The 15,956-nt window shown below is 37.6% G+C and overlaps 1 protein-coding gene across 1 annotated transcript in view; it reads right to left on the reverse strand.

Moving 5' to 3' along the window:
- Nucleotides 1-2,605: 2,605 nt before the first annotated feature.
- The window catches only part of RAP2A (RAP2A, member of RAS oncogene family), a 29,514-nt gene continuing 16,163 nt past the window's right edge, over nt 2,606-15,956 (reverse strand). Inside the window, exon 2 of the mRNA XM_030943574.1 lies at nt 2,606-5,165. Within this exon, the coding sequence (XP_030799434.1) occupies nt 4,928-5,165 (238 nt within the window). The 3' untranslated portion in view covers nt 2,606-4,927. The remainder of the gene's footprint in view (nt 5,166-15,956) is intronic.

Genomic DNA, 15,956 nt, shown 5'->3' on the forward strand with positions numbered 1-15,956 from the left:
ACTTCCTGCAGTAGCTAGAAAGAAAAAAACAAAGGGGAGAAGGATGCAGAGAGACAGAGAAAGCATTTGCTAGGAGTGAAAAGTTCAAAGTTTTCTAGCTGTTCAGTCATTTGAAAAGAGCACATCATGCATTTTTTTAACTGTTCAGAACAGCCCAATGAATTCATGTTGTCTCTCTATAGGTATCTTCTTGGGCAGAACAAAAGGATATTACTAAGCTAATGGGACTGGAAGAACCCATCAGCAAAAGTTCCCTTGGAACTGATTTACAGAATGAATGGGCAAATCAAAAACATGCAATTAGCAGCATGTGTCAGCCTTCTATATGATCCATAGAACTAAAAGCATTTAAGATGTGCCAGCCTCAGGCTTCTTGCTCCTTAAGGCATGCATGACATGAAAACAAGAGACTACCAAGCACCCATCATTACTGAAAATAGGGTATTTTAGTGATACTGGCATGACTAAAATGTAACTGCTGATCAGTGCCAATTAGCTAGAATAATCCTGTTAGCATTAGCTCCACTGTTCATTTATAAATCTCTGCAACACTAATTGTATTTGAAGTTCTTTTAACACTAACTCCTTTTGTGCGGTGATGAAAGCCTTCAAAACACTCATCAATCAAACAGCTGATATAACAAACAATCCTTCTTTAACCCTTTGCAGTCTCAGTGCTATAAAAGTAGTTCTGCAGAACTATATGTTAACTATATCATTTATTGAACAAGTTATGTGGTGATTTTATTTTTTATATATGGAACATTTTATTATATAGTTACAATAGGCACTATTCTCTTGCCATAGCAGAAGCTGTATCTTATCAAATACTGAGTATTACTGATTGTTGTGTGTATCCCACTAAGAAAAGCGAAAACTGTCCTCCATTGCTATTGTTCTTTATCAAGTTCATAACTTAGATCACACCCATCCATCCATCCATCCATCCATCCATAATAAATTATATTTGATTTTTACTTGTTGCTACTTAATTTGTACCAGAAGAGCATTTTGGCAGGAAATACTTTCCTGAACTGAATATAGTTGACAATGTTGTTTCAAATTACTGGGCACCCTCATCAGCTTTGGATGAAGTTTTTAATCAAATCAAAATGGACAACAGAGAAAATGCAAGGAAGATTTCATTAAATAAATTTATTTGTTAAAATAATTTAACTCCAAATACAACTGCTGAGTTTGCATTGAGTTCTATGTACAATTCTTGTTTTATTTGAAACATCAAGGTTTAAACAACTGACATTATTACAAAACAAACTGTTGCCCCATTTTAAGTTGCCAGTTGTATTAGAGCTCAACAATTAACTGTGAAATACATTAATTCACCCCAAGGAAACTCCAAATCAACAGCGTTAAGTCTGACTCCAGAACCCACTTCAGTCTTTCTTCAAACCCTGATCAAGAACTAACAGATGCACAACAATGCAGATAAAAGCCTCCTGCAGTTGTCAAACATTTGCTTTTGTTGCGGAGTTTCACAATTAAAGCCTAACCAGTGCTTTGATGGCACACTGGTAAAAGAAAATAAAAAATTAAAAACAAACATGCACAAAACCCCCCAACCAAATGGCTGACATCTTTAGGTAACATTCTGTACAGGAAAGCAAATACCAGTAGTTTTCCCACAGAAAAGTAATGGCAACTGTAGCACTGGGGTTAGGGAGAGGCTAGAATCAGAACAGAAAATGTCACCAAATTTCTTTTCTTGATGCTCTGACGGGGTGGGCAGGGGGATGGGCACAACAGAAAAAACTCAAACAAAATCCAATGCAAGTTATATTTAATACTCTTGATCTGATTCTGGTTTGTTTGCTTTGAATAATTTTTGTGTGTATTTTTAAGGGAAAGAGGAAACAGTTGCTCTATCATAGCTTAAAAGAATAAAAGTTGCAACTTTTTTTTTTTTTTAACCAACAAAACTGGAAAAAATGCTGTCTTTGTAGAAAAGTACAAAGCTCTACAAGAACAGCCAAAGGAAAAGTGGGTCTTTGGAACAAATCATAATATTTTAAGGCATGTTATAAGAAACTTTCAAATATTATAATTGGTAATCCTACCAGGGTACAAATGAAACAGTGACCCAAGACCAGTGATTCCTGCAGGGTGGCCATGCAGCCGCTGTGTGGCTCACCTATCTCCCTTTCTGCTACCCCTATAACTTGAAAAATCTGTCGAGTGCAACTGTCATTGATTCAAGCTCCACTATCTTCACATTAGTGGAAATACAAATAGTGCATAACTACTTCCTCAGAACTATACAATAAAAAACAACACTTACACTTTGCTCCCCCAGCCAAGTTGCATGGTAGCTTACATATGGCCTATGCTTTTGAAAATGTAAGAGTGTAATGAAGAAACAAAACTGGGAGATATTTTCTTTAATATTTCTGTTACAAATTTACTCTGCAATTTTTCCTATATTTAAAGCCCATCTGCTTTATATCATGAACTTCATGTTAGGCTGTTCATACTCTGTGCCATTTTCTCGGTTGATGAACAATCTGTCAGGTAAGATTTTTAACATCTCTGTAAATAACCTCGCAGAACATGCACTTCCAACTCAGTTTGAAATTTGGCTTTGGTTTGCTTTTTTGTGGTTTTTCTTTTTCGAGTGCTTACGCAGTGGATCTCACACTGACAAGCTGTTTTGTGGATGGATTGTGCTGCTTGATTAACTGTTTCCCAATCTAGATATTTGAAACCCTGAAATACCATTGATCCAACATCTCACATCTTGTTTAAGCATAGCAGCTGACACAATGGGCAGGCAGGGAGTGGTAAGAGAACATTCATACCATCTAGTTTAGGCATGTGAGTTCTGTGACTTGGAGGACTAAAGTTAAAAGCCTAAGTTTGCTATACAGTCAATGGAAAGAGGTAGGTGCCTCTAGGAGGGCGATTCAGAGCACCCAAAATGGGCATTCAGATGCCAGAAATAAACGGTGTGCCTATCTCCCTAAGAGAACAAAGTACAGTAACAAAAGCTCTGCAAAGTAGGTGGGAAATGGGCTACATTTACGTTCTAGTAAGGCTTAATGCTCTGTGACATCTAATGCCCTTTGTCACACTGGTTGTGGAAAGGTCTTGAAAGATTAAGGGCAGAGTTGGCCAGTTCTCTTCTGTGAAAATGATTTTCTTTAGTTATCATCCAGTGAACTATAATTCAAATGTTGAGGATATTTATGTATGGAAATCTGCAAAGTGTTTTCTACTCCAGTGTCCTTTGTGGCAGATGAGAGCGCTTTTAGGAAGTTCTGCAGATGGAGGCAAAACTCTCGAACCTAACTCCAATTACAGCATTTCTAAGGGCCATATACACACACACATACACACTCAACACACACACACACACAGCCCAGCACCCCTATTTTCACTCATTTAAACACAAGGAACTACACTGTTACTGCACAAGATTTAAAAACTAATAAACGCATGGTGTTATTTAGACCACAGGCTCAGTGACTGTATTTTATGGCCAATTTTACCTATAAAAGATCCAGCTCAAGACAACCTCTCCAGCATTTAAAATCTAAACATTGCGATTGAAAACTTTTCTATACTTTGATTGTAAGACTTTGAAATAGGTATTTCTGTGCCATTAGTCATGCAAATGATAAATACTTCACTGCTATGAAACTAGCAAGTCAGAGCTCGAGCATCCTTTCCAAATAAAATATTTGCTCCCACCATTAAACACTCCAATAATTGGGGCAACCTTTGAATAGTGTGTCAGGCAATTAAAGAGCCATTTCCACACTCACCTAAGGAATTACAACCGTAACTATTTCACCTCTGAACCAAATGATTTCACGTGGTTATTCAATTTAAGTTTTCAACATTAAAGCTATCAAATAGCAAACTGGATTTTCAAATGTTAGTTTGGGATCACACCAGAGAATGTAGCCCTTAAAGGCAAGAAAAACTGTTGTCTTTAACAAACTTAAAAATGCAGGATGTTCATACTGTCCCACGAGGTTTCTGCAGAAGGGAACATATGGATGAAACATGGCTTAATTTTCCTTACAAGATGGTACTAGTTAATCTATTAAAGTGTTCCTTGTTAGTAAGGCTCAGCAATTTTTTTTTCATCACAGTTGCTTCCTCCTGGTTCAGTAAAGTGAAAATAAAGATGCTTCCTGCTTTGTAAACAGAGGGTTTGTTTGGCTTTTTGTAGACCAAAACCTGAAGCGATCCTCCATTTTTGAGCAGCAAAATGAAAGATTTAAAACATTCCAATGCCAGACTGTTTCTTCACCCGTCACTTGTTTCCAGATCTTGCCTCTCATTTCACACACTGATACAATGTTTTCTATTTCAAGATGTGGGATAAAGTGTAGAAATAATAGCATTGATTTTGAAAAGAATCCAAACTATATGGGTCTCTGGTAGCCTTTTCCTCCAACAACATCAGAAGTTCTGGTGAAATCAACATAACTGACTGAACAAACTCAGCCACATGTGATAGTGTCCATTCTGAAGCGTGGTAATCAGACACCAAAAGACTTGGCTCTCCTTTTCATGCTTATGCTTGTCCTGAAAGGTCTTCAGAGACATCCTCTCCACTGCTTTCGCTTCCGTTTCCAAAAGGATTCTGTCCTCTTCGGAAATAGTTGCTGTTGTTGCTGTCAGACATGACAACACACGTACGTTCGACTGGAACGACCCTGTAGATCAACTGACTGTGCCATAAAATTGCAGGTGCTCAAAGGGAAAAAACGGGTGAGATGTGGTCATTTAACCCAATTATATTCAGAGTCAGTGATTGACTTTCAATGCTCAGCTCTGAGTTAATGTTGCTACTTCACTACAGATGTATTTCAAGTGACCCACAAACCAGGAAGTGAAGTAGACAGTTTTACCACCTTACAAAATTTCTGCAAATTAAGTCCAGGTTAGGTCATTTTTAATGCTATTGTATATTACATGCAGAACAGCATGGATCATCTTTGTCTGGCTGTGCTGCATAGTTCATTTGTCTAACAATTTCCGCAAAGAGCTCATCCACCATTGTTTTACTTTTAGCAGAGGTCTCCATAAAGGGGCAGCCCCATTCTTCAGCTAAGGCTCTGCCTTCACTCAATGATACTTCTCTCTCACTTTCCAGGTCCACTTTATTACCAACCAGAATTACTGGCACCTTCTCATACCTACAGTTTAAAAACAAAAACAACAACAATAATTAAATTTTTTAAAATGGCAACATTCTTCAATTAAAAAAAAAGAATAAAAAATCTATTTGCAAACACTACAGGCCCAAATGGAAAGAGATATTGGAATGACCTTAAAATTTGACTTTTGAAAAAAATGTGTATTTCACATTCTAGCAATTTGTTGCACATCTTGTCCTCCTCAGAGCTTTCAGAGTTTTACAAAAATCACCCTCCCCTGAATTTTCCTTCCTTCCTTCCAGGAAACATGCCAGGAACACTTTCACACTACAAAAATGAGGAATATAAAACTATTTTCTCTGTTTGCAATCTCCATGTGTGAGAACAGGATGGACATCAAACCCTCCCTTCAACATTACACCCTCCTTCTCCCTGAAGAGGTATTTTGTATCTCCTGCTTGGGATAATGATGCAACACTCTCCCTTTTAAGAGTACATTTACCTTTGGTCAATATACACAGAACTCTCTGAATAGCAATAAATGAGACACAACCAAAGGGCCAGTAAATTAATTCCAAATTTCAGGAAATGAAGTGCACTTTAAGTACTGCATACACACATAAGTACTGTTACATAAAAATATGTATTAGATAATACGGAATGTGTATCTCTCCCTTGCAGCATTCATATCATTATGCCAGTTAAACAAGTTGAAGAGACAAAAAAAAATCACAATTAAGTTCCAGGCAATACTATCACAGTTCTGCTTCATAATCAACTTGGACAGCACAACAGATCATGTTGCTATGAAGGAATTCTTTACTTTGCATCTCCTTGTGAAAGGATCCTTGCCAAATCTTTTTACAAAATTGAGATGCCTGCCATTCTTTTTTTTTCCACTCTCACATTCATAAACCTTTCTTCAGACATGAAACAAAGTGTTCCATCAGGTTTCAAATTTACATATTTGCCACAGAAAAGAGAGAAGAAAACACTGGGCCTATTTCCAAAATACTCTTACACAGGTTTTCTCACAAAAGCAACTAGAACTGAGAGCAAAACCACTCATGACTTTTCAGCACTCAAACCAGACTTAAGAGAAGCAAGATGGTACTTTCTTAACTTAAACCTGAATTTCTCCTTCATATTTTCTTAGTAGTATTGCTTTGAGTCAAATCACTGGAGTAAGTCTGAACTATGGACAGACAAAAGATGCAGCTGACACCTGCAGCAGCTGATGACACCGTCCTTAAGCCACCTTCTTCATCCCTCCCACCCATCCTCCCTGCCTGCCAGGCAAGGCAGCAGAGCAGTGCTGGTGCATCTGCCTCATCTGTTTGAGGGGAACAGCCTGTTTCCCTGTCTGTCTCCACTGTGCACTGGAACAGGTACCCTGTGTGCTCCTGCTGCAAGGACAGCGGGCTCCCCCAGAGTCCGGAAGGATAAAAGGCCAATAATGTCTCAAATCACATCAGCAACTCTTACATCACCAGACTAGTGCAAAAAATTTGTCCAACTATGTCATAAAATGTAGCTGAAATTCTAAACTTTATTATGCCTCTTTGCTTACCAAGAGAATGTCATTTAATCCATAGTCCAGGGCTGTCATCAATAATTGCAGAGAATTCCCCTCACTTTTACCATTTATCCTGCCTTCATTTACCATCTGAAGAGACACAATCCATTTCTCACTCTGTGGATAAGTGTTTAGCACAATGATATCTTTGGAACCCTTGCAAGAGCTAAGCTGCCATTAATAAAGTACCAAAATACACACAAGCATCTTGGAATCTGTCCTCCTGCATTTAAACACAAGAGAGCACAGTCTCTAATTACATAAGATGGATGGCATTCAACAGATAAAAAGAAACACTGAATTGCTGTCTTATCTTTATTGTTCAGATGCATGTGTCCTATGGTATTTGCTATACAGCATTAAAAAAATTCTTCAGTGGAAATGGAATCAGGTACCCCTTCACTGAATTTCTTGATTTCTGAAGGCCCTGAACTTCCTCTCACTCTCCACTGGCTTGCCCTCTGGTAAAACTGAGAAATTCAAAGCAGGTGCTTGAGAAATGCCCAGTGATTAAATAGATAAGCCAAAATTAAAACACATGATCACTTCTCTGAGTTTTGTGACATCACTTCAATTGTTGAGTAACATATAAGGAAACACATACACACTTGTTGCAGACTTATAGTCAGTTTCCCTGAAAAATTCAAGTGCTTAAAAGGTTTAGGAACGCTAGAAAGGCTGGGCAACTAAATATCTGAGTGTCTGTATGCTATGAGTACTCAGCACCTGGGAAATGGAGCAGTGGAAACCCTGATGTTTTGTACTGAAGAACAGAAAGAACTGATGAGCTGACAGAAAAGATGTGAAAAGCCTAATTTAATTTATTTGCACAGGACCATCTAGGAACTATTAGGTGGAACTGATAGAAGCAATTTTCTGCATTGCTTTTCCTGTTGCATTTACCCAATTCACTACCTACCTTCACCATCTAAAATGAGATCCTACAGTCAATAGCCTTATTCACCTTATAATTCAGATTCACCCAATAACCAATAACTTTACAAGACTGAAATGTGTAAGAAAGTGTTTTTGCAAAGCTCTCATTATGTCTCCTTAGCAAATATAAAGTTGCTCTTGCAGAATACATCCCTGTACTACCTAGATTTTGAGTAGTTAATTTTACAGAAAAAAAAAATTTTATATATATACACATATTCTGTGTGACATATATTTTAGACTTTTATATATATATATACTTATGCCTGTCTATTATAAATACAGTTTATCTTTCTACATAGAAGAGCCAGTGTCTACTACATAGAATACAGCAAATAATGAAAAAAAAGTCCACAGATACTGAGCAGAAGACTGGCTCTGGTATGAGCTGGACTTAAGTGCTCCAGCTCAGTATCAGTCCTGCCAGACCCAAGCTGAGTAGAGGGAGTCAGACCAGACTTCTCTGTATCATATTCCCCAGGTACCAAGAGGATGATGAATTGTGTGTCTTCATTCAGAGTCATAAGGGCCTTTGCACTTCCCAGTTTTGAGTTCTGGTAACACTTTGTGGAAAATCTAGCTCTTGCCTAAATCAAACTCTACAAGCTCTGAAGTTCAAGCTAGCTCTACACCCTTTACCTCACAACACTGCCAGAATTTCCTGCCTCACTTAGCATCCTGGGCAATTTCTTTTCTGATGAAAAGAACAGGGGAGATCCCTAGCTCAATACTTTCCTTACTACAGCTGCTGATCTCACTGGAGCCAACTTCTGCCTGCATCTGGAGACTCCACCTGATACTCAGAGCTTTGACCAGCCAGATGTTGGACTCGCTCCACTCAGGTGCTGTGCAGCCCAGGCCCACCAAGGGAAGGGCAGTTTCTCAGATGTGGGGCAATTATACGATTCTAGTGAAATTTGAAGGGAAAAAGAGACTCTCCTCTTCACAGGCTTTTCACCCTGATGAATTTCAGTGGCCCAAGAGAAAAATAGGTTCTTCACAAAGGAAAAAACAAATAAACAAAAAAAGAGAGCCACCTTGCAATGTACAAGCAGCAACACAGAACCTTTCATACAACCACAAAAATTAAACACAGGAATTCACAAATCCTTCCTCCAGTAGGATCTAACTTACTCACAAATACTTTTAGCAGAGTAAAGAAGCTGAAACCCCACCACCCATACTGAAGCCCTGAATCTAGGCTGTTGCTCCCATCACAGGATCTGTGAGAGAGCAGTTCAGCTCACAGCAGGAGCTGGGCAGAAGTTTTGCCTTTTGCTGCAGCCCACCTGCCTCTACCTGCTCCCTTAGCAATGGAAAAGTGGCACAGTTCTGCTCATTTCTGGAGCAGGAAAATCCAATTTTACCAGTATGGCTGAAAAGCTTTGAGCAGCACTGATCATTCCTAATGAAAAGCACGAGAGCCACCCGAAAATAAGAACTGCTGCTACTTTTGTCATTATCAAAGCAGCACAGTATGTATTCTGGGGCAAATATAGCAGAGCCTGTAAGAAACACTCTCAAAAATGTAGCAGGGGAAGGCCTGACTTTTTAAGACCTCTTCAGGAACAAATTTTTGCAAGACCAATTACACGTTTGCAGAACACGATTAAAGAACAAGGTACTTCACCCTGTTTAAATGATCTCATTATCTTTAGCTCCAATATGACAGATACTGAGCAGTGGTGACTCTTGAAGAGGTAGCAGGACTGCAGTCATTTATAGCCCTATGAAAGGCACCAGTACAGAGTCAAATGCCATCATATGTAGGGTTTCCACTACTAGCAAGGTACAGTCATTGCCCCATAAAAGACAATTAGAATGTGTTTGCCAGTTCTAGATAAATTCAGTGCTAAAACCCACCCTGATACCCATCTTCAATGAACACCTGGGACCAATAGCCCACAGTAAATCTCAGTTTTCCTGAGGATGGACACCACAGCCACAGGAAATCAATAAATACACAAACATCAAATGTTTTATGTGGCCCAGTTATAGACCACTGACCACACAGCCTTGTATGTCACACAGTAATAAATACTTCTATATTTTATCTTACCTCACATGGCACACACATCATCCACATTTCTGTTTAGATTACTCTGTACACTTTGAATAACAGCTTAGAACATTTAGAAAGTGTCAAGGTGATTGGTATGAGAATGATCTTCAGAGACTTTTTCCTCACAGCTTTTCCACCTCCAATCACACCCAAAAAAACACGGGCAGTACCTAACTTCTTTTACAAGGTACTTCTTGGATTTCTAGTTAGAGCTGTCATCGGATAAAGACAGAAACAATGTACAGTGAAAATATAATAAAAATGAAGACTGAAACTGCAAGAATTTAAAAACAAAACCCGCTAAACATACCAAGGCTAATAAACTGATCTGATTCCTTTAAACAGTGGTAGAGATTGCCCAGTTCCCCTACACTCTGTGCGTGTGTGAGTTGTAGTAGTCAGTAGAGAAAAAAGTACAAACAGGTTCCTGTTTTCTAATTTCACATTCTGGAAGTGGTGTCTCTTTTCTAAGATTTTTTTTCTGAGCTTCATATCAGACCCAAATATTTTCAACCAAATCATTCTGTGTAATAAAATCAAACCAAGATAATATCACACATTCTTAAAGACTATTTTTTATAACAAGTTTAAGTCCTGTTGAAGTTTTTGGAAAGATGCATGATTACAGCTTTATATGATCAAACCTGGGACCACTGAAATACAAAAGGTATTTCAGGATAACTATTGCTAATAATCAAAAGGAGTCTCCAGTACGAAATCTCCTTTATTACCTTCTACCTCCAGTACTAACTCTCCTTTATTACCTTCTACACACAGGGCATCTTTCTGGTTTTTTTTTTTTTTTAATGCATTTCTGTCACTTTTGATAGTATTTAAAAAAGAAAATCAATTTAAGGGATAAAGATATTAGTGTTGAAAATGATGCAAATAATATCAAAAAGTCAATAAAAAAATTGTTCTTCATTTTAGACTTAAAAAAATGTGTGGTATGAATCCTCCCAAAATACACAGCAAAAGAATTATGGGTAATATGAAATAAAGTACCAGAAATGACAGTTAAATCCATTAGGTTATTTACAAATTCACACTAAATATAACTAGATATCCTTTTGTAATGTAACTTGCAAACTTTGATTGCCTTCAGTAAAATCTGTCATAACTTGAACAAACAGTTTCCTCATTTTAGAGGAAGAACATATTCCAATTGTAACCATCAAGAATTTTTGTAATCCCTTTCACATAATTACTTGGATGTTTAATGCAGAATCCTTGATAGTTTAAACTCACATCAGCTATGGAGGATAAGAAAAGGCGCTGAGCATTCCCCAGCCTGATTCTGAGCCTCTCAAACACCAGGATGAGAGGAAGCAATACCACAGAATTTTCAAGGGGAAAACCATCTTAAACCTGTCCTGAAGTTACCAATTCTTGAACCAAAGCAGCAGGAAAAAAAATTATATATATACACACACACTTCTGAAGCTATTACTACCTTAAGATACCCAGACAGAGGAGACATCTCACTTTTACCAAACCCCCATTCTTTGTATTTTGGTAGCTTTAAAAACTGCAGCTATTAGGGGGTCATTGTGCAGGATTATGTTTCCATGGACTCCTGCAAATAGACACCAATAAAGATGTGGCAATACCTGTATACATGTACAAATGTGTCAGCGAGTTACTCAAATCTAAACAAAGGTAGGTTTCTGCAAAGTTGGAGCACTTTTCCCTCTAATGGAAATCACTACAGCTTCTCAGGCAAAACCACACAGAACAGCTGTAAAACTCCCACAATTCTGCTGCAAACAAGTCATTCCAGTTTACTAATTAATCGCATTTAATATTCAGTTTTGTAAGCTATATTGTGTAGAGATTTAATTTCTTAAGCAATAACTCCCAACTAAAAAAATAGTCTTAAAATAATTTTTATAAATGAGTAGATGTTAAAGAGTTTATTGGAAGTCCCACTGCAATTAGGTGGCTGAGTCACGAATCAGTTTGCTATAAAGAACAGTGTATGGCCTAATTGCAGGACTGGGATCTAACATTTTATTCTAGGCTTTGACATGAACTCCTTACATAGCCTTTGGGGAAAAAAAAACTCTTCAGATGGATAGACTGAGGTATATAAAGTCATGATAATTGTACTTACTCATAGGACAGCAAATTAAATAATAATTGCAAAACAACTTGGGAGGATAATATTAGAATAATAAATAACACCACGCCATATCACTTTTGAAGAGGCTTCAGAAACTTTGCTCTTGTACACAAAACTTTCTGGAAATAATCCCCTCAGCTTAAATAAAATACTTTAAAGCCAATTCAGTTCTGTGGGTGTTAGAGCTGGCTTCACTTGCCAATTTGGCTCACCATTGGTGGTGTCCTTGTAAGAAATTAAGAGGAAATAGTTCCAAGCAAAAGCCCAAGAAACAACAACCAACCACAGCATGCAGAAGCACTATAAATATCTGCTTTCCAACTCTCACAATAAGCACTTTTCAACCAAAGCACTTGCACGCATTATTCCTAGGCAGCTTACACCTGAGACCTTCCAAGGGACTAGAACCACGGATTGCACAACACAACACACACACACTCAAAGGCCATGCAGTAAACCTGCATTCCCCTGCTGCAACAGGATGATGCACATCATCTCTGGATGAAGGACACCAAAGATCTTTAAAGGTCATTTCTATTCACTTCAGAGGAAAATTCTTATCTACAGAGGATTTTCCGCAACTAAGATTCTATAGGAGAACTAGAATAACAATAAACTCCTTCCATGCTTTCAGCCTGCTACTGCAAGTCACTACAGATAGAGCCTACTTTTAGCTCTCCCTCCAGCTTTTTAAGATAAAATGTCAAGAGCATCTGAAAACTCAAAGGTCTATCAACATGTCTTAAGGCTTCACTAGTCACTAAAGTAAGTCCCAAAAAATATCCCTGATCATTAAGGAGACATTTTCTCATTAAGCTTGCAGAACTCCATGAATGTTTAAACTATGTCCCATAACACTGTTCCCCTCAAAGTAAGGCTGTGGCACAGGTGAAGGAAAACAGCTTTCTGAGTGCTGGGGATGACAAGGAGCCAATGACACAAGTAACTTCAGTTCTCATCTACTGCCATTCCAGATGCTCTAAAGTCTTCACAAACAAGAGGTTATTTTTCACCTTACAAAGGACACTTCTCCCTAGTATCTATCATTAAAATTCATAGCTAACACTGAAGTCTATTATCAAGACTGAAAAGACTCTAAGGGATATATAAAATCTACCTTCTTAGTAGCAGGTTTGCTGGGAGCATATCCAAACAAGATTTTAATCCTCGAGTTCCCTCTCTATGCCAATCAAAATCCTCATCTTCACAACTGAGCATCAACATCATCTTGTTGAAATCCTGAAATGCTTGGCATATCTAGCAATTCAGAAACACTGGAATTTTCAAATGGGAATTTTCTGTTCCTTGGTTTAGCTAAAGAAGCAATAACCACAAGTAAATACAAAGCAAATGTTTCACCTGACTGTTTCCATTGTGACTAATTCCCTTATTTCTAAAAGCAACAAGAAAATCAGAATGTCCTACAAATCTGAGATTCTCACAGCTGCACCAATTTCATCTAGCTCCTGTTTCTCTACTCAGTTCATACTGAAAGAAGTCTAATTGTCAAGAAAACTATTAACAGATTATGAGGCAAGTTATAGTTGCTTAAATACAAAAAAGTTCTAGCTCAAAAAATTTCCAGACATTAAAGTTGAGCACCTAATTTTTTTTTAATTACTGCTACTAGCTGTAGAAATAGCTCAACATCCTGAAAATTAGGCCTCACATTTCAATATTTAAGCTTTGCATCCATAACTGAAAATTATTCTTAATAATAATATTAGTTTTCCTACCTTGAATATTTTTAAGCCATATCGATGCTAATATACTAATGTTTATTCCAATACAATGAGCACGACTGGATAGGTCAAGGTTTTCAGTATCTACCAAATGTGCAACACAGAGAAGATTCTAAAATTAAAGAGACTACTATCTATTTTTTATTTGTATACTGAAGTCTCAAAAAATACATTTCTTTTAAATGACAACTTTTTTCAGACATAACCACTTATAATTAAATTATATCCTCAATGTCTTAGAGCAAAAACATCAAGCATCAAGCAAGAGGGACTGCTGACATGTGATTTAAGAGATGTGGGTTCAGTTTCACACCCTGTTACAGACCACCTGTGCAATTTCTAGCAAGTCCCTTGAACTCTGTACCTCTGCTCTCCATCTGAAGAAAAGAGTTGTCAGCTTTAACCTCTATTGCCTATGGCACATAAACACTTCTGAGGTCTTCCATCCTTAGTGATGGAGGCAATCTGAACATCTTGAAGCATGCAGTAGCAGTTTTGCTCCCTCTTCAACTGAAAAAGCACCCTGCATCCCAGCTATTCTCAGCAGTGAGCTATGCAACACCACACAATTTCGGGATTTCTTTACAAGTAATAGGAACATTAGGGCAGATTCTGTGCCAACATCAACCTGTCAGCAGCAAGAATAAAGCTGGTGGATTAGGTGTGCCCTGAAGCAGGAACACCAGCTTTGGGGTCAAAGTCAAGGTTATTATCTCACTTCAACACCACCAACTTAAGCAGAAACTGCAAAGGCTCACAATACCTTTAAACATATGTTGACATTGAGGGTTTTCTCCTCTTCCTCGCTCCTCTGTACAAAACTCTACCAAGTCATAAAACCTGCCTATTCTGGTGATGTGGGACTGAATAGGTGCCTTTACAAAGGCAGTGAAAAATGCAGATATCTGTTAAAGCAATGTGAGCCTCTTGCACATCATATAAATCTATGGATTCCAATTGTTCTACAGTTTAAAGTTAGTACATTGCTGTGTTCAAACAACAGTGACCCTAAAATACATTACTATTTATCTATCCATACATTTTTTGTCACAAGAAATTTCTCTCAGAAGCATATCTTGATGTGCAAATGTTTAGATAAACTACTGTAATATTTTAAAATATATTGTAAACTTCCTGTACAAGCAAACACTGACAAAGGTGAGGGAGGAGAAAGAAAGTGACTAAAGAGATTTGTACCAATTCAGACATATCAAAGTTTATGCCAGTAGCTCAGCTAAAAAAAAAAAAAATCTTTGCAACAAAATACTGTTAACAATCCTCCTGAAAAAGCTGAAACAGCATCCAGACTTTGTATAAAGTGCGGAGTCTGTAAAGCAATTTATGAGTACAAGGGTAGGTCTAGTTTCTTACAGAGTCTATCAATGCTGCTATCTAAAGCTTTAGTTTTTCCTTCTGCCTACAACTTTTCCCCTCACCATTCTCCAGTCCATAAATAGCATTAAGCATGTGCCAGTTTCTTCCATATAGCAGCGACAGTGTGTCTTTCCCACCAACAATTCTGACAGAACTTAATCATTATTTAGATTTCTAATTTGTTCCAGATGTTGATCTGGGCAGGAAGGGACCTTGGGAAGTCTCCAGTCCAGCCCCCTGCTCAGAGCAAGGTCAGCCAGGAAATCTCAACCAGCTTCCTCAGGGCCATGCACAGCTCAGTCCTGAAAACTTCCAAGGACAGGCCTTCCATGGTCACTTTGGGAATTTGTCCTAATGTTTAATTTAGTTTAACTGTGCTGCAGAATTCAAAACTTACTGGCAGGTAATGGAGGAAGATGAGACAAGCGGACAACTGAGTTGCATAATGCTTGTTTACACAGAAAATGGGCTGAGAAACAAATGACAAAGTTACATAAATATTTATAGCTATTCATTTATGTAGAGGAAGTGATAATCATACTTACAGGCCTTGAGATAGACATGTATCTCAGAATTTAGAAAGCAAAATGAACTAACCAGATTTTGCAGAATTAACTAAAGCTCAAGCATAACTTAATGACAACTTCAAACTCTTTATCCTTGTTTATTTAAACTATAAAATGGAGACTTTTTAGTGGATATAGAAAGTAAAAATAGGAAAAAGTAGTGAAATTCATATGCATTTTAAAAGGGCCAAAAGACTATAGTTCTCTAAAGTATTAGTTCACTCTTCAAAGCCAACACACTCTTACATTACTTTAACCAATTTATAATCACTGATAAAAATTCCACTGCAAAACTTGTTTAAACTATTCTAATGAGATTTTCTCTAGCTCATTAAAATTATACTTTTACAGTCTTCAAGAATAGGCCTAACAATTAATTCAAAACCTTCTTAGTAGCATCACCCACTTCCAAAGGATTAGAGTTCAGGAACAATCATGTTGTCCTGTCCAGT

Source organism: Camarhynchus parvulus, chromosome 1 (assembly GCF_901933205.1).
Source record: "Camarhynchus parvulus chromosome 1, STF_HiC, whole genome shotgun sequence".
Lineage (NCBI taxonomy): Eukaryota > Metazoa > Chordata > Aves > Passeriformes > Thraupidae > Camarhynchus > Camarhynchus parvulus.